The sequence below is a fragment of the Plasmodium sp. gorilla clade G2 genome (assembly GCF_900097015.1).
Source record: "Plasmodium sp. gorilla clade G2 genome assembly, chromosome: 7".
NCBI lineage: Eukaryota > Apicomplexa > Aconoidasida > Haemosporida > Plasmodiidae > Plasmodium > Plasmodium adleri (nom. inval.).
In genome coordinates this window covers 872,501-892,500 of record NC_041699.1, presented here as the reverse complement: position 1 = coordinate 892,500, position 20,000 = coordinate 872,501, and the positions used below count along the sequence as shown (strand labels likewise).

Below are 20,000 nucleotides of genomic sequence, written 5' to 3'. Positions count from 1 at the left end.
GATATTTTCATATATTTTATAAGGTACATAATCTAAATTTTCACATTTTTTTAATTCATCATAATTTTTTTTTATAAGTGAATCAATATAATTAGCATTAAATTTATTTTCTACATTTATTTCTTTTATTATATATCCTACAGTTGGTATTGTGTGTTTAATAGGGAAAGCAGTTATTTCGATATAGTCATTTTTTAATATAGGATAATAATTCTGTTCATTTTTATATATATACTCTAAATTCCGTTTATTTTTACTATTATTAAAATTATAAGAACTGTTGTTATTATTTACACTTTTTTGATTAGAAACATTTGTTATGTTTCCATCTTTCAATTCGTAAACACAGAATTTAGCTATTCTTTTAGAATACGTACAACTAAAATTATTTTTTAAAAATCTATATAATCCTTCTGGACCATATATATTTATTGTATTCATATTTCTCAACATGGTTAACACAGAAATTAATCCTAAACAATGATCTCCATGCAAATGAGTAATAAAAATATTTTTTATTTTACTAACTTTAATATTAGCCTTTTGTAATGCTATAAATGTATTTTCTCCACAATCAAACAAAAAAGCTTCATTACATTTTTTTTTTATTGTTTGAAAAATAAATGATGATGTGCCTCTACTAGTTGATGGGTACATAGATCCAGTACCTAAAAATATTAATTTCCAGTCACTTTTTTTTTCTATATTATCTTCAAAAATATTTCTTTTTATTTTTATATCATGAGATGTTGGATCTATATATAACTCATCTATTTTTATATTATACTTTTTCATCAAATATATCACAGCCTTTTTAATCATTACTAATTTCTTACAGATATGTTGCATATTATATGTCTTATTTGAAACATTAGATGTTATTACATCTTTATTGTAATTACTGTCACTATTGTCATTATTGTAATTATTATAATTATTTTTATTATTATCTTTATCGCAAATATTATTTTTATTATCTATATTTTCCACATGATGTGTAGTACCACCTGTGTCCTCCATCCTATATGCCTTATTTAAGAGAATCAAATTAATATAATTAAAAATAACCTTATCCATATAATTCTTTTGACAAACATTATTATTATTTATTATAACTGTATTATTAAGAATAACATTTAATATATACTTTTCATAATTCAATATTTCTTCTTTGTTTATATTGAAATCATATGTTTCTAGAAATTTATCCATTTCTTCAATATAACTATTAATTATATTTTTTTTTTTTTTATCAATAAAATAATTATCCTTTGACAAAAGGTTATTTGTTGTTACATCTACATTTATATTATTATTTTCTCTATTTGTGTCTTCATATTTTTTATTCTTATCATCTTCTAACATTTCTTCAACTAAGTAACGGTTAATAAATAACAGGTTATCGACACACTCTTTTATTGTATTTATCATTTTTTTATTCTCATTTTTTATACAAATATATTCTCCAGAATTATTATTATTATGATATAATGAGAAATTCTTTTTTTTCTCCCTCCATAATTTTTGTAAATTCCTTTTAGTAACATTTATAAAGTATTCTTTCCTTCTTTTCTTTTTTCTATTTATATTATATGATAACAAATTGTTCTTATCTATGTAATTTATTAAATTGTGTGATATGTTTTTTCTTCTTATCTTATATGTCATGCAAATTTGTATAACGGAACATAAAACAATATAGAGAAATAAAATAACATACTTCCTTTTCCTCTTCTTTTTATTAGCAGTAAGAAATAATTCTATCATCCTTTTTTCTTTTCTTTTCTTTTTTTTTTCATCGAGCTTTTATTTCATTTTATTAAATTTCAATCTTTTACTGCTATGACCCAAACAAAAATAACAAATAAGAAGAAAAATAAAAATTACAGCATATACATAAATATATATATATATATGTGGTATTATTTTACATGTTATTATAAATAAATAAATAAATAAATATATATATATATATATATTTTTTTTTTTTTCAACGTTTATTTTATTAATAAAATATTTCTTAAGCTTATCATATAATTGTAAAATTATTTTTGCGTAATAAGCTCAAAGGTTTTAATCATCCTTTTTAAAAGAACAGGAAAAATAAAATAAAAAAAAAAAAAATAAAATAAATAAATAAATAAAAAATAAACGTTACATATATGTATATTATTATATTGTGTATGTATATAATATGTACGTATTCATTTTACTTTTTTGAATCAAAAAAAAAAAAAAAATATATATATATATATATATATATAATAATAAAAATAATAATGTTTATAAAATGAGGTGTTCTTAAAATTATTTCAATTCATTATATATATATATATTTTTTATATTTTAAAAAAAAGGTACATTTAAAATATTAATATTTTCCAAAAAAAAAAAATATATATATATAAAATACAACCTGTTCTTATTAAAGGTTAATATGTTTTAAAAATAAAATGAAAGAAAAACATCAGTTTTTAAAATAAACAAAAAATATAAATTTAAAAATATACATATATATATATATATAATATATATATATTTTTTCTTGTTTGTTTGTTTTATATTAAGCCTATAACTTATTCTCTTCCTTATTTTTAAATAACCCTTTTAATATCTCTAAACAATTTAAGAAAATAAAATTTGTTAAATTTTCATCATATTCGTCAACATTTACACTTACGTAAAAGGGAATCTTGAACTTCATACCTATAATTAAAAAAAAAAAAAAAATTTACATACATATATACATACATATTTATATATATGTGTGCTCATATTCATATGTATATTTTCATTTATTTATTCATTTATTTATTTATTAATATAACCTAATAATCTTGCAATATCATTCCCATACGAATGAGGCTCCCCCACTAGACAAATTGTGTTGTCTGCATCCTCCTATAAAAAAAAAAAATATATATATATATAAATATATATATAATATATATATATGTATATATTTATTTATTGGTCTTTACAAAATAATAATTATATTTTTATTCTTTAGAATGTTAAGGTTCCTTGTTTATTTTTTTCAAGTATGTTTTTTTTTTTTTATCATTACATATTTTATGGGATATGAGACTTGTAAGTCATTCATTTGATTATTATCATCAGTGACTGATATAAACATTGTTTCTTTAAAATTTATAATACAGAAATATAAATTTAAATAACTCATATATGTTCTATTATATCTATATATATCTACATTAGGATTCGTTTCATATTGTTTTTCATTTATAATATTTTTTTTCTCATTATGTTCAGAATATTCATAGCATTTGGTATTATCCATTTTTTTTTTTTTTTTTTTTAATATTTATATAATATAATAGGAATATTAAAAATAATAAAACAAAAGTATTATAATTACAAGTTTGTTTTATATAATTTATAAAAAAAACAGCGTTGATGAAAATATAAAATATGTCAATAATAATATATTACTTTTTTTTTTTTTTAATTAATAATATTTGTACTTTTTGGAATGTTATTTAGCTTTTTAAGTTTGATAAAATATAACCAATAAATATAATATAAATAAATAAATATAAATATATATATATATATATAATACACTTTTTTACTTATCAAAATGAAAATAAAATTATTTTTATTTATTTATAAAATTTAAATGTTCTATATATATATATATATATATATATATATATATATTAAAAACGATTTGTTGTGCATTTAAAATTAATCTATAATTATTACATCCATGATAAGTATAACATAATAAATGAAATATCGCAAGCATACTAATTATAGAAACAAAAAAAAAAAAAAAAATAAATAAAATACTATATACATATATACATATATACATATACATATATGTATTTATTTATATATATATATTTTTTTTTTTTTATTTTTTTTTAAATATTATTTCAAAATGAAAAAGTACGAAAATTCCAAAAGAATATTTATTTAGGGTTATAATAAATATATGCACTTATATATATTATATATATATATATTTATATATATATTTCTTATTTTCCCATATTAAAGTATATATATAAGAAATATAAAAAGAAATATATATGTAGAGAGACAACAATTATATATGACCAAACAAATAAAAAACATCATAAATTGATATATATATATATAATATATATGTGAAAAATTTTGTTAAAAATAAAATATAAATGAAGTAAATTTTTTTATTTTTTCAAGTATCCATATAATACAACAAGATTAAAATTATGAACTCATAAAAAGACTATGATTTTTTTTTTTTTTTTTGTCCATATTTACAACTTGTAATATATAAGATATATATAATATATATATATATATAATACATTTATCATTTTATTTCATTTCATTTTATTTCCAAATGTCTGGAGTAAGAGAGGTTGGAATGGGGTTAGAAAATATCATAAGTGATAATTATTTGGAGTGTTATAATAATAAAACGTTTCAAAAGGTTGAAAGATTTAATCGTTCAGATTATATATTAACAGCTTCAGGCAATAAGGTAAGTAAAGATTCAATATTATATGGAATGAGAAATATTCATATGTTAGGAAAATCAATAATAAAAAATAGAGCAATATTGCGTGGAGACTTGAATAGTTTATATATTGGTAAATATGTTATTATAGGATGTGATACATTAATATGTCCTTGTTTTATAAATAAAATGAATATATCAAAAGAGATAAGTAATAACAATAATATTAATAATAATAATAATATTAATAATAATAAAATGGAAGGTGAGAAATCTGAATCTAGTTCTTATATTACTATAACTATTGGTAATTATGTATATATTGGTAATAAGTGTATAATAAAAGCAAAATATATTGGAAATAATGTCTATATAGGTAATAATTCTATAATTGGAGAAAGAGTAATAATAAAAGATAATGTAATAATAAAACAAAATACAGTCATACCTAATGATACTATTATATCACCTTTCTCAAAATATTCTGGATCTCCTTCTAAGTTTATAAAAAATCTACCAGATTCTTCTGAAATATATTTAAAGGATATTTCTTATTTCTACTATACAAATTTTTTACCAAATCTGGAAAATAAATAAATCAACATATATATATATATATATATATAAATTTATATTTATTTATTTATTTACATTATATCATATTAATAATATATATATATATATATATTTTTTTTTTTTTTTTGACAAATATTGTTTCTACATAATTTATAAAGATTATAATTTATTTTTATTTTACATTAAAAATAAAAAGGTAATTTTTTTAACAAGATAAATAAAATATATAAATAAATATGTAATTATATAGAAAGTATATTTTATTCATATAAGGTTATATTTTTTAATTAATTTTTATATTTTTTAAAAATATTCCCTTTGATGTTATATCTTGGAATGAAATAATATATCAATTTTTTTGTTATTATATTTAAAAATTTTTTTTTTTTTTTTTTTTTTTTTTTTTTTTTTTTTTTCCCTTAATAAAAGCGTAACACAACAAAAATTATGTATATTATGTTATATATATATAATATAATGTATATATGAACTAATATATTACATATATATTACATATATATATATATAGTTTAATACTTTATTTTTTATATATAATTTTATTATTATTAACATTAAATTTATATATATTTATTTCAAATAAAAGAAGGGAAAAAAAAAAAAAAAAAAAATGAGGCCAAAATTTCATCATAAAAAAAAAAGTTTATTTTATATATATATATGGAATATAAAATAAAAATATAACAATATATAATATTTTTTATTATTTATATTTTAAAGATGAGAAATGCTAAAGAGAAATAAATTTATAAGGAAATATATAACATAAAACAATAAAATTATATTTATATTATTTATATTATTTATATATTTATATATTTTCCTTTTAAAAAAAAAAAATATTTTTGATTCCATATATATAATTATTTTACATGTTAAAAATAATTATATATTTATATATATATATATATATAATGATAAATATTTTTGTTTAATATTTATGTAGAATATTATAAAAGGGATCTTAAAGGAAACCGAAATGAAATAAATTAATATTAAAATAAAAATAAAAATAAAAATATATTGTTATATAAATATATACTATATATATATATATAATATTTATAAACATATATCAATTTATTTACTATAAAATTTAAAAAGAATAATATATAACTTTATATTTATTCCACGTGAAATGAAATGAAAAGAAAAAGTAGTCATCATCAGAACAATAATAAATACGACGATAATGAAAGTACTAATAAATATGATGATAAATCAAAAAGTAAACACAAAGGTTCAGATATAATAACAAGTAATGGTGACAAGAAAAGGGATGATAGTTATAGAAAGAAAGACGATGACAAAAGAAGCTCCAAAAAATATGAACGTAAAAATGATAATAGTATATATGAGAATCGAAAAAACCATGATAAAAAAGATGATGAATATTCAAAAAATGATAACAATATGAATAAAAGATATGAACATAAAAATTATGATGATGAAAAAATAAAAAAAAAATTAAAAACTTCCGATAAATATGAAGAAAAAAAATATTCTAGAAAAAGAAGTAATGATAATAATAGAAGTGATTATTATTATTATAATAAAAAATATGAAGAAAAAAGAAAAGGAAAAAATACCAATAATCATGATAAAAAATATGATGATAATAGTTATACATCACATGAAAGAAATTCATATGATAATAGAAGATCATCAAGTTATAAATATAAATCAAGACATAGAGATGTATCACAAATTAATAACAAAAGAATGAGTAATAAATATAATAATGATAATTATTATTCAGATTCTTCAAATGATAAATATTCTCGTTATAACAAAAAAGATTTTTATGGGAGAAATAAAAGTAGAAGTGCTAGTCGAGACAAATCTTATAACAATAAATACAGTAGAAAAAGTATTGAAGGAATCAAAAAAAACAGACAATCAAGTTATAGATATGATGATAAAAGAGATAGTCACTTAAATAATTATCACCCTCATCATGGAAGTACTATAAAAAATGCTACTCATGATGATGCTAATGATGATCATGAAAATGATACAAAAGAAGAAAGAGAAATACAAAATGATGAAATAAATGAAGAAGAAAGAGATATGCAAAATGAATACGATGGAGATTATTATATATCTGAATCTTATCAATATAATAATAAATATGATTATAAAAAAAAAGGGTATGAACAAGAAAGAAGAAATAGATCAACATATGAAGAAGAAAATGATAAAGATTATGAAATAGAAGGAAATGGAGATAACGAATATACATCTAATATATATCATCCAAATAAAAAAGATAATTATAAAAGTAAAAATTTTAATAATGTACCTTATGATCAAAAAATGAGTAATAGAAAAAATATAAAATCTAAAGATAATAAAATGAAAAACATAAAGAATATGAAAAATGTAAATGGACAGAATAATAATATGTTAAAAGGAAATATACATGATGATAATAATTTTATGTATTATAATAAAATGAATGTTGAACAAGAAATGAATACTGATGAAAAAAATTATAATGATAATAATGAGGATAATTATATAGATGGTAATACAAATAATAATTTTAAAAACTATACAAATAATCATATGATGGGTAATATGAAAAACTTTCTTAATTCAAATAAACCAAATAACAACAATATGAATAATATGAATAATACACCATTTAATATGATAAATTTTAATAATAGTAATAATATGAGTGGTCATACATTTAAAAATAATATGTATAATGAAGGATCTATAAATGGAGTTAATAACCACCCTATTAATAATAATATAAACATGATACCACAAGATGATCAGAAAGATTTTTTTAATCCTTTAAAAAAAAATAGTAATTTACAAACAACACACATAGATGCTAGTAATAATATCATACCACCTCCACCCAATACAGATAATAGATTTTTTAATATTAATAGAAAAAATTTATTATTAATTCCTAATGATAAACAAATGAAAATTAATAATATGGGTAATACAACAGGTATGCCATATAATCATATTAATATGATAAATAATTCAAATATGATAAATAATTCAAATATGATAAATAATCCAAATATGATAAATAATTCAAATATGATAAATAATCCAAATATGATAAATAATCCAAATATGATAAATAATCCAAATATGATAAATAATCCAAATATGATAAATAATCCAAATATGATAAATAGACAATCTCAAGTTGGACTTATGAATAATACCTTTATCGAATTTGATATGAAAGATAAAAATATAGAAAATAGTAATATGAATAATCAAGCAAATATAAATATTATGTCAAATAATAATATACCACCCCCACCAGATACAGATATAAATAAAAACAAAATGATTGTTCCTCCACCTTATGCAAATGAAAATACCCCATCTCTTAATCCACCTCCCCCTAATTTTCATAGCACTGTAATAAATAGAAATTCGATTCCACCCATGTATCCTACTTCATTAAGAAGTAATAGTATGATAAACAATAATATGATAAATAATAATATGATAAATACTGATGGTATGGTTTTACCTCCAAATATGAATCATCCTAATAATATGATGAATGTAACAAATAATATGATGGTAAATCCTCTTCATATGAATAATGAAATGAAGAATATGTCATTTAATAAAAATATGAATATATCAAAAACTACAAATAATAATGTGGTTCTTACTAAAAATGTAAATAGTTTAATAAATATGCAAAGGGAACCCCCTTTAAATTCATATAATAATCCTTTAGGTTTTAAACCTTTCAATTATGATGACCCAAATAATATTCCTATCAATTATGAAGAAAGTGCATGGTTTAATAATAATCAAATGAATAGTGGTAATAATAATATGTACAATATGAATGATACTACCTTAAAACCTAAAGAAGATGCTATTCGTATGAGTGGAATAAACGACAATCATAATAATAATAATAATAATAATAATAATAATGAAGAAAAAGGAGAAGAAATAGAAGAGGAAGAAGGAGAAGGAGAAGGACAAAGACAAGGTGAAAGAAGTGAAAAAAAAGAGAAAGATAATAAAAACATGTTAATACAAACAAATCAACATAACGATGAATTATTATCAAATCGAAATGATTTTATGAATAATGAAAAGAAAGAATTAACAAAAGAAGAAAAATTACATGAATGGTTAGAATATGAATTAACAAATCAAACAAATATTATATCTGATGCAATACATTTAATGCCTATATATCTGACAAAAAAAAAAACAAATCAAAAAATAATAAATGAAATGTTATCATGTAATAATGATATTAAGTCAAAGAATAAAAGTAGTCATAATATGATGGATCAAATGATAAATAAAAAATTAATGAATGAATCAATAAATAAACAAAAAATCAATAATTTTCCAGATTTATTAAATAATATTAAATATTCACAAAAAGATGATTTTTTATTTAAAGAAAAAATGTCATACAAATTTATGGAATTGAAAACTATTAATCCCTTACAACAATCAAATAAATATATGACCTCTAAAATAAACACAAGAAATAATAATAAAATAACAAACAATATGATACATATGGTTGATGACCAAAATTATTTGGAGAAATTAAGAGATCAAATTTTATCAAATAATAATTCAAAAAAAAATATAAAAAGTAATTCTATTTTCAAAAAGGACCACCAACAAGATGAAAAAGGAGAAGATAAAGAAGAAGAGAAGGAAGAAAAGAAAGAAGAAAAAGAAAAAGAAGTTGATGAATTTTTAACCCATTTTGTTAGTACGAATGAAAATTTATTTACACATGTTTATTATAACAACATAAAAGATAATAACGATGTCGTTTCAAACTTGTCAGATAGGTTACAAGATGATAATAATAATAATAATAATAATAATGATAATAATAATTGTAGTAGTAATGCTAATGATGATGAAATAAATGAGAATAGTAATAATAATTTCTTCTTAAATCTCATGAAATCCAAATTAAAAAATCCATTTTCTCTTCTAACAACATTGAGCACAAAAAATAAAGATGATACAGAAAAGAAAACAGATAATATTGATACAACAAATAATATAGATAAAAACAATTTGCTCAATTCAAAAAATAATAATAATAATAATAAGGATAATAATAATGATCTTATCAAACAAAATAAAAATATGAACGATTTAATAGATAAAAATAATTTCAGCTATAAACTTTATCTACTCTCATTAATGCAAGAAAAAAATAAAAACTTACAAACAATACAATTAAATAATTCACATTTAAATACAAAACAAAAAAATAACGATCATACACTTACACTTAAAGACAAAATCGACATCTCGTCAGTCAATTTATTCTTTTTAAATAATTACACTATCAAATCCGACGATTGCATTAATACATTTTAAAACAAAAACAAAGAAAAATTATATATAATATAATATAATAAAATAAAATAATGTACTAATAATATTCTTTTTTAATTAAAAGATTATCATATATACATATAAAAAAATATATTATATATATATATATATATATTTGTATGTATTCATTTTATTTACTTTTTTATATCTTATATTTTCTCATAATTTTTTTTTTTTTTTTTTTTTTTTTTTCCTCCTTGATTTATATTTTATTTATTAATTAAATTAAAAATATGATTTTTATTTTTGTTAAACACATTTTGCAAAATAGAAAAATTAAATTTAAAAATTAATAAACATATTGAAAAAATAAAAATATAATATACTAAAAAAAAAATAATGTATGACACATTAATTAGTCATTCTTTATTAATAAAAACTTCTGATGAAAAAATACAAGACAAATATAATAAAATAAAAACATACATTAAAAATAAAAATATAATATATATATATTATATATTTTTAATAAAATGACATTGTGATATATATATTTTTTTAAATATTGTGACACTCGTCAGTCAAATTTCTTTTCATAACTTCTTTTATTTTATCAGATGATCGAAAATCAGTTATAATTTCCTTACATTGTTGAGATTCAAAAACATGCACATTACCTACTTTATCACATAATTTATCGCTAGCTCTTGCATCGGCAGTACTTTTTTCACATCGTTGTGCCTCAAATATTGTTTTTGTTGGTTTCTTTTCAACCAATTTTTCGCTAGCTCTTGCATCTGCAGTACTCTTTTCACATCTTTGTGCCTCAAATATTGTTTTTTCTGGTTTTCTTTCAACTAATTTATCGCATGCACGTGCATCTGCAATACTTTTTTCACATCGTTGTGCCTCAAATATTGTTTTTTCTTGTTTTCTTTCAATTAATTTTTCACTAGCTCTTGCATCTGCCGTACTCTTTTCACATCGTTGTGCCTCAAATATTGTTTTTGTTGGTTTCTTTTCAACCAATTTTTCGCTAGCTCTTGCATCTGCAGTACTCTTTTCACATCTTTGTGCCTCAAATATCGTTTTTTCTGGTTTTCTTTCAATTAATTTTTCACTAGCTCTTGCATCTGCAGTACTTTTCTCACATCTCTGTGCCTCAAATATTGTTTTTTGTGGTTTCTTTTCAACTAATTTGTCGCATGCACGTGCATCTGCATTACTTTTTTCACATCTTTGTGCCTCAAATATTGTTTTTTCGGGTTTCCTTTCAATTAATTTTTCACATGATCTCACATCTGCAGTACTCTTTTCACACTTTTCAGATTCAAACACTGTTTTTTCTGATTTCTTTTCAATTAATTTTTCACATGATCTTGCATCTGCAGTACTAGTCTCACACTGTTCAGATTCAAACACTGTTTTTTCTGATTTCTTTTCAATTAATTTTTCACATGATCTTACATCTGCAGTACTCGTTTCACACTGTTCAGATTCAAACACTGTTTTTTCTGATTTCTTTTCAATTAATTTTTCACATGATCTTGCATCTGCAGTACTAGTCTCACACTGTTCAGATTCAAACACTGTTTTTTCTGGTATCCTTTCAATTAATTTTTCAGATGATCTTGCATCTGCATTACTTCTTTCACACTGTTGAGATTCGTATATACTTTTCTCTGATTTCTTTTCAATCAGCTTTTCACTAGCCCTTGCATGTGCATTACTCTTTTCACATTGTTGAGATTCAAATATTGTTTTTTCAGGTTTTCGTTCAACTAATTTTTCGCTAGCTCTTGCATCTGCATTACTCTTTTCACATCTTTGTGCCTCAAATATTGTTTTTTCTTGTTTTCTTTCAATTAATTTTTCACTAGCTCTTGCATCTGCCGTACTCTTTTCACATCTTTGTGCCTCAAATATTGTTTTTTCAGGTTTTCGTTCAACCAATTTTTCGCTAGCTCTTGCATCTGCATTACTCTTTTCACATCTTTGTGCCTCAAATATTGTTTTTGTTGGTTTCTTTTCAACCATTTTTTCACAAGCTCGTGCATCTGCAGTACTTTTTTCGCATCTTTGTGATTCAAATATGGTTTTTTCTGGTTTCCTTTCAACCATTTTTTCATTGGCTCTTGCATCTGCAGTACTTTTTTCACATCTTTGTGCGGTAAAAACAGTTTTTTCTTGTTTTTTTTCAATTAATCTTTCACTAGACTTAGCATCTGTATTGCTTATTGTTTCATTTTGTGATTCATAAACAGTTTTATTTTGAATCTTTGGTGTAACTTCTTCTCCATATTTAAAATCTGCTTTTATCTTTTGCATTTTTTCACCTACAAAGACGGTGGTTTTCTGACTGTTTTTTCTTTCAGTAAGATAATCATTTATTTTATTTATGTTTTGTGAAGAGTGATGAAATGTAGATGATTTAGATATGGTATTTTTATTTTGATCATTTGAATTATGTATTTTATGATTATTACTTTCTTCTTCTTTAATATTATTCATATTATCATTTGTGTTATTATCTATATTTTTATTTATATTATCATTTGTGTTATTATCATCTATATTTTTAGGATATATTATGGATTCCTTTTCATTCACTAAATCGGGTATATTATTTTGACTATCTTTATATATTCCTTTATTCATATCCTTTTTAATATCCTTTTTATTGTTTAAATTATTAATTAATTTATCTTCTGAATTATTATTTAGACTTTCATTTGATTTATCCTTTAATTTATTGTCATATTTATCCTCCTTTTTTTTTTTTTTTTTTTCTTCTTCATCCGGATTATTTAATACACAAATTTTTTTACTATTATTTGTTTTATCTTCTTTAAATGAATTACATTGATTATTATTTTCATTAAGTAATTTGGTAAATGATGTTTCATTTTTTTTTAAATCTGATATATTATTCATCATATTAATTTTATCATGATCTTTTTGTTGTTTCTTATCTAGTAAACTTGTTGAAACAATATTACTATTTGAAATATTTTTTTTATTTAATCCTTCAAATACTCCATCGATATAATCAGCTTTTCTTTTAATATTATTTTTATCTATATCAAGAAAATCAGGTGAATTCAAAACTCCTGATGTTTCTATTTTTTCCACATTTCCATCATTTTTAACTATTCCTTTGTCCATGTCTTTATTTTGAATCATTCTTTCAAAAAAATATATATATATATAACTGACAATATATGTGTATGTCTTCGTGTTAATTCTTCTCACTTTTTTTTTTTTTTTTTAATCTTTTAAAATTGTGACTTTAAAAAAAAAAAAAAAAAAAAAAAAAAAAAAAAAAAAAAAAAAAAAAAAAATTTAATATTGTAGACTTACATAAACAAACAAAAAAAATAAAAAATAAAACATGTAAATGTAAATAAATATATATATATATATATATTTTAATTGACAAATGAGATGGGAATAGATATTTAATCACTAAAGAGTTATAACCAAATGTATGTTTTTTTTTCTTTTTTACAAAAAACAAAACAACAAAAAAATAAAGAAAATAAAGAAAAACAATACAAAATAAAATAAAATTCACATGAACATATATATATATATATATATATATATGTCTTATTTAATACTATGAAAAATTATATATATATATATATATAATAATGTTCACTTGTTTTAACTGAATATGTTTACCAATTTGTATTTTTGTAAAAATATGAAAAAAAATAATGAAATGTTAATTATAAATGTAGACATATTTAAAATAATTAAAACGACATTTTGTTTCATGATATATTTTTTTTTTTTTTTTTTTTTATAAAATGTTGCACACAAAAAACAACATGTTGTATAATAAAGGGTTACATAAATAAATAAATATATATATATATATATATAATAATAAAGCAAAAATATAAAAAAATTTACTTATATATATATACATACATACATATATAATATAATATATATAATATATTCTTTTCTTTTTGAATTTATATAATGAAAATTTTATCAAATTTGTAAAATAAATTAAAAATTTTAATCATAAAAAAATAATTATTTGGTCAATGCAAATGTGAGTGAAAAAATTAAAAAAAAAAAAAAAATAAAAATAAATCATCTAAATAGCCAAAATGAATTTTTTACAAAAAAAAAAAAAAAAAAAAAAAAAAAAAAAAAAAAAAATATTATTATATATATATAATATAAAGGTAAAATATAAAATAATACATATATGTCATTTATTACATATTTATATAATATATACATGTTTTCCCCGTAAGACTCAAAATATATGTCAATAAAATGAAAAAATATTTTAAATAATCAAATAAGTTAAACTTCCAACCAATATTAAATTAAAAAAATAATAAAATAATAAAAAAAATAAAAAAAAAATATTTTCATAAATTCAAATGGTATTCAATATATATCATTTATGTATTATTACAGTCTGTCTAAAAAAATATAAAAATTTAATTATCAATTTGGTGTTCCTATATATAATATATATATGTATGTATGTATGTATTTATTTATTTATTTATGTACATATAAACTCTCATATTAGAATAATATATCTTTTCCTGTTCACTCTTCATATGTTTTACAACATAAAGCAATTCTCTTTTCATCTTTTTCAAATGATGTTTCTGATATATCCCAAGTCCATAAGTTTGATTTTTCAATGAGGATGCCATTTATCCTTGCATAATGAATAGCTCCTCCATTATATAAATCATTTAATGAACATAAGCGATAATTTTTTTTACACAAATTACTACTAATAGCTGTATTATAATTACAATTATAATTTCCTACATATACATAATCTGTATCATATATTCCAGTCACACTTGGTAATGAAAATGATTTTATTTCTGAAATTGATAAACTTGTATTGTAAAAATATAATTCATCTAAATATCCATTAAATCCTGAATAATTCATATTTTTTCCAACTGTTAAATCACCTGATTTTTCAACAACTTTACTTTTTAAGAACACTGAATTATCAAAAATTCCGTTTATATATATTGCTATCTCTTTATTATTCAATGTTATTATAACATTTGTCCATCTTCTTAAAGGAATATATCCAAAGGATGACAATCCCTCATTATAATTATCAAATCCAAGTACGCGAACGGATAATTTAGTTATATGTGCATGTAGTAATATTGCTATCTTTGTATCCTTCTCTTTATCTCTTTCACAAAATTATAAAGCAAAAATAAACAATGAAAAATGAAATATTAGATAAATATAATAAAATAAATATTCATTATGTCAATGATACATATAGGGTTTATGAAATATGTGTATATATATGTATATGTATATATATATATATATATATATTTATATTTATTATTTTCATTCTTGTACATTTGTGAAATGATGTTGCGAAAATGACTAGTTGATCTTTCTAACAAATATATCCAAAAAACTCTGCATTTATATAAATCAAAAAAGGGAAAAAAAAGAAAAAAATTTTCATAATATGTTGTAACACATAAGTGTATATATATAATATTAAAATTTTATCTTTTTTCTTCTTTATCATTTTTATATATTTTATTATTAACAATATTACATATATATATATATATATATATATATTATCATTACATTGGTATATAATATATATATATAATTCTGTATTTTAAACAAACATGGTAAATTCAGTTGTTTTTAAACTATCACTAGAAGGAACAAAACCAGAAACGTCTTTATCAAAAAAAAAAAAAAAAAAAAATAACATAAAATGAAATGAAATGACATAATTAGATGTATATAAATAAAAAATATATTATACGTATATTTATTTATTTATTTTTTTTTTTTTTTTTTATGACCTTACCTCCAATGAAGGCTCCACTATAACCATGCCCATTGAAACCAGGACCTGGTCGTATATACTTGTGCATATGATTATTATATGAACTATAGTCAATAGCATACATATCATCAAATGTCCATTTTCCTATCAACCCTTTATGAAAACTATGAGGTGTAATAATAGTACCAGTGCCTCCTAAACAAATAGTATTAGGAATTTCAAGACATTTTTCAAACAAATGTTCAAAGGGCTCTATAAAAGATACTTCCCCTAAATAATTAAATAATGATTTTTCAAACTGGCATAATTTAGCAGTCATAAAATAAAAGAAAACAAATAATGTTATTTTTTTCATCTTCATTTTGAATATATATATGATATAGATTTCAAAGCAATAGTGGAATAAAATTAATTTTTGAATATTCGTAATTCTTTTTTTATCGAGGCAGAAGAAAAAAAAAATTAAACAACATATATAGGAGAATATACCATATAATGTTATTATTATTATATATATATTTTTTAAGGCATTATAAATATAATTGCTTTTTTTTTCCTATTCTTTTTTTTCTTTTTACTTATAATACCAATTCAATAAGTATACACATATTCAAGGTGCCTACAAGTGCCCAATGATTAAAAAAAGAAGAATATTTTATGTATTTATAATTCATACGTTTGTGATATTTTACTAATTGTATTCATTTAGTAGTACCTACAAAATGGAAAATATATTTCATTTTGTTGTAATTACATTGTAATATTATGTATATATTATATGTATATATATAATTTTTTTTTTTTTTTTTTTTTTTTTTTTTTGAGTTTCATTATCTCTGTACAACCATTATGCGATTTATTATGACTTGGTCAGGCATATACATATTTTTTTCAAAAAAAATTGAAATAACATATACATATATATATATATAATATTTTTATTTTTTTTTAATAAATAATTGTAGCTTTTTGTTCGTTGTCAAACATATTTTAATATTTCATTTACTTTTTATAGATATAAGAAAATATGAATTTTCCTAACAAAATAAGATATGATAAGAAATTACATGATTTTGAAAATGTGTATAGGAAAAAACATATAATTCATTATTATTTAAAAAAAAATGATGTAGTTACTTGCTTAGCTGAAATTAGACAAGGCACGTCACCCTTTATAAGAGACGAATGTAATAGAACAGCCTTAGATTTAGCTATCGTATTATTTATGAAGAAATTTCATGAATGTATTTTTACATGTTTGATTACTGATTTTATATATTGTAAAAGTAAAAAATATGATGGTTTAAAAACTAATCTTATATATAATGAATATGAAAATATAGTAGAAAATGAAAAAAATGTATGTTATTCAAAAAATATATTTTATGATGATATGTTTTCAAAAAAAGAAAAAGAATCAATGGAACAAAACATAGAACAAAAAATTGGTAATGTATCTCCTTTCTTATTATTACAAAAAAATGTTCAGCCTTTTTTAAGAAATCAAAGTTATAAAAATGATGATGATAACATATATAAAAACTATTGTGAAAAAAATGATATATTATTTTTATCAGAAGAAGTAATAACCTTTCCTATATCTAAAACGATTCAAGCACAACTAGATGATATTTTAAGAAAAATGAATGCTCTTTTATTTTTTATAAAAATGTTATGTAAAAATATTATATTAAAAAAAGGTTCAGAATTAACACTTCAAGAGGAAATTTCCAATTTAACTTTTCCATTTTTTTATAATACAACTTTACATACATTATTTAAAATATATCCTTTCAATAGTTACACAAATAAATGGGATATACACAATCCAGCAGATGCTAGAAGATTAATTCATAAAATACTTTCAAAAAAATTAATGGGTACAGATATAATTACTTTTATTGGAAAAATTGTATTTTGCTTTTCAGAATTAATTCATATATATGGACCAAAAATATTTGAATTAAATTCCTTATATTCTCAATATTTTTTACATATGGCATTTACCCTAGACAATGAATATCTATTTAAAGTAATAATTAATAAGCTAAATATTTTCACTAGTCAAACAGATATATTTCATTGGGATAAATTAATTCATTCAATAGAACCATATAAAAATAAATTCAAATTATATTACAAACAATTGATATATACTAGATTGAAGAGATTATTTATGAACAAATTAGAAAAGGTGTTTTACAAAAAAGAAATAGATAAAAATATAATTGATAATTCAAATAATAACTGCAACACAAAATGTAGAACAAATAGATTATATTTTACATGTAAATCATTATTAAATGGTTATTATGAGGATATTTTAAATTGTTCTAATGCAGAAGAATTGGAAATAGTAATGCAAAAATTCCTACATATCTTGAAAAAAAAAAAATTAACATTGTAAATATAATATATATATGTATATATATATATATATATATATGTATATATTATTGCCTTTATATTTAAATAAATTATTTGTGATATTCAAATTTTAATTTTATTTTATTCTTAAATTATATATAATATATATAATGTTCAATGTATTTCGTTTTATAAAGCGTATCATTCGATATTGAATAATTTTTTATAAATCTATACCACATCATTTTCAAATATATATACATATATATATATATATAATATATTTATTTATGTAAACACAAAAAATATCTCTAACATAATTGTTTATTCTTTTAAATTATTATATATTATATTTTGAATTTTTTGGAATCTTCAAAAATTAATTTTGTTCTATTTAAATAAATATATATATATATATATATATATATGTATAAGGGTTAACTAGCCATTTTATTCATGTAAATTTTTTTTTTTTTTTTTTTTTTTTTTTTTTCCGGTGATATTCGCTGTTTGTAATTTTACAAAAACTAAAGCCCCAAATTAAAAAAAGTTAAATGAAAAGGTTGATGGTATAAATAAAATTAAGTATTTTTGTTTTTTTTTTAAACACTCATAATGTAGCAAGTGATGAATATTATATATATATATATATATATATATTTATATATTTATGTAGGAATATTATGTAAAATATAATTTTTTTTCTTTTAATTTTTTTTATATTTTTTATATTTTGATTTAAACCAATTATAATTTACCTATGGCTAACAGCAAATTCAGTTATGTAAAATTATTTGAAGAAGAAAGGAAGATATTATTAAACTGCTACTTTATTGTAAGGATTGATGGGTGTGATTTTAAACATTTTGTAAAGGCACATAATTATAATAAGCCAAATGATATAGATGGGTTAAATTTAATGAATGAATGTGCTCTTGATATTTTAAAAAAATTTGATGATATAGATTTATGTTATGGTCATTCAGATGAGTATAGTTTTTTATTTAATAAAAGTACTAAATTATGGAATAGAAGATATGACAAGATATTAACAAATGTCGTATCGTATTTTACATCTTGTTTTTTATATAAATGGAAAGATATTTTTCAAAAAGAGTTGTTATATGCACCTTCTTTTGATGCTAGAATTGTGGTTTATCCTAATGAAAAAGAAATAAAAGATTATTTTTCTTGGAGACAAGTGGATTGTCATATTAATACACAATATAATGAATGTTTCTGGAATTTAATCAGACAGGGTAATTACACAAATGATGAAGCACATAAATTTTTATTAACAACACAAACTAAAGATAAAAACGAATTACTTTTCTCACGATTTAATATAAATTATAATAATTTACCAGAAATATTTAGAAGGGGAACAATAATAATAAGAAATAA

At 19.7% G+C, this 20,000-nt stretch overlaps 8 protein-coding genes across 8 annotated transcripts in view; 4 read left to right on the top strand and 4 right to left on the bottom strand.

Annotated features, from left to right (window-relative positions):
- PADL01_0721700 (metallo-hydrolase/oxidoreductase, putative) overlaps positions 1-1,767 on the bottom strand; it is a gene marked incomplete at both ends in the record, with an annotated part of 2,892 nt that extends 1,125 nt beyond the window's left edge. Inside the window, one exon of the mRNA XM_028681256.1 lies at positions 1-1,767. This exon is cut by the window's left edge and continues 1,125 nt beyond it. Within this exon, the coding sequence (XP_028537652.1) occupies positions 1-1,767 (1,767 nt within the window).
- An 802-nt stretch (positions 1,768-2,569) lies between these two features.
- Positions 2,570-3,301, bottom strand: PADL01_0721600 (conserved Plasmodium protein, unknown function; the record flags this gene model as incomplete). The annotated part of the gene is made up of 3 exons (XM_028681255.1): positions 2,570-2,706; positions 2,829-2,901; positions 3,068-3,301. 3 exons carry the CDS (start codon positions 3,299-3,301, stop codon positions 2,570-2,572), a joined length of 444 nt encoding a protein of 147 aa, XP_028537651.1.
- Positions 3,302-4,357: 1,056 nt separating this feature from the next.
- Positions 4,358-5,071, top strand: PADL01_0721500 (dynactin subunit 5, putative; the record flags this gene model as incomplete). The annotated part of the gene is made up of 1 exon (XM_028681254.1): positions 4,358-5,071. One exon carries the CDS (start codon positions 4,358-4,360, stop codon positions 5,069-5,071), a length of 714 nt encoding a protein of 237 aa, XP_028537650.1.
- A 1,140-nt stretch (positions 5,072-6,211) lies between these two features.
- On the top strand, positions 6,212-10,438 carry PADL01_0721400 (conserved Plasmodium protein, unknown function; the record flags this gene model as incomplete). The annotated part of the gene is made up of 1 exon (XM_028681253.1): positions 6,212-10,438. The coding sequence occupies one exon, from the start codon at positions 6,212-6,214 to the stop codon at positions 10,436-10,438; it is 4,227 nt and encodes a 1,408-aa protein (XP_028537649.1).
- Positions 10,439-10,954: 516 nt separating this feature from the next.
- Positions 10,955-13,579, bottom strand: PADL01_0721300 (conserved Plasmodium protein, unknown function; the record flags this gene model as incomplete). The annotated part of the gene is made up of 1 exon (XM_028681252.1): positions 10,955-13,579. The coding sequence occupies one exon, from the start codon at positions 13,577-13,579 to the stop codon at positions 10,955-10,957; it is 2,625 nt and encodes an 874-aa protein (XP_028537648.1).
- A 1,398-nt stretch (positions 13,580-14,977) lies between these two features.
- Positions 14,978-16,590, bottom strand: PADL01_0721200 (conserved Plasmodium protein, unknown function; the record flags this gene model as incomplete). The annotated part of the gene is made up of 4 exons (XM_028681251.1): positions 14,978-15,596; positions 15,776-15,838; positions 16,063-16,117; positions 16,251-16,590. 4 exons carry the CDS (start codon positions 16,588-16,590, stop codon positions 14,978-14,980), a joined length of 1,077 nt encoding a protein of 358 aa, XP_028537647.1.
- Positions 16,591-17,256: 666 nt separating this feature from the next.
- Positions 17,257-18,636, top strand: PADL01_0721100 (conserved Plasmodium protein, unknown function; the record flags this gene model as incomplete). Its single annotated transcript, XM_028681250.1, has 1 exon — positions 17,257-18,636. The coding sequence occupies one exon, from the start codon at positions 17,257-17,259 to the stop codon at positions 18,634-18,636; it is 1,380 nt and encodes a 459-aa protein (XP_028537646.1).
- Positions 18,637-19,356: 720 nt separating this feature from the next.
- PADL01_0721000 (tRNAHis guanylyltransferase, putative) overlaps positions 19,357-20,000 on the top strand; it is a gene marked incomplete at both ends in the record, with an annotated part of 987 nt that continues 343 nt past the window's right edge. The window contains one exon of the mRNA XM_028681249.1: positions 19,357-20,000. This exon is cut by the window's right edge and continues 343 nt beyond it. Within this exon, the coding sequence (XP_028537645.1) occupies positions 19,357-20,000 (644 nt within the window).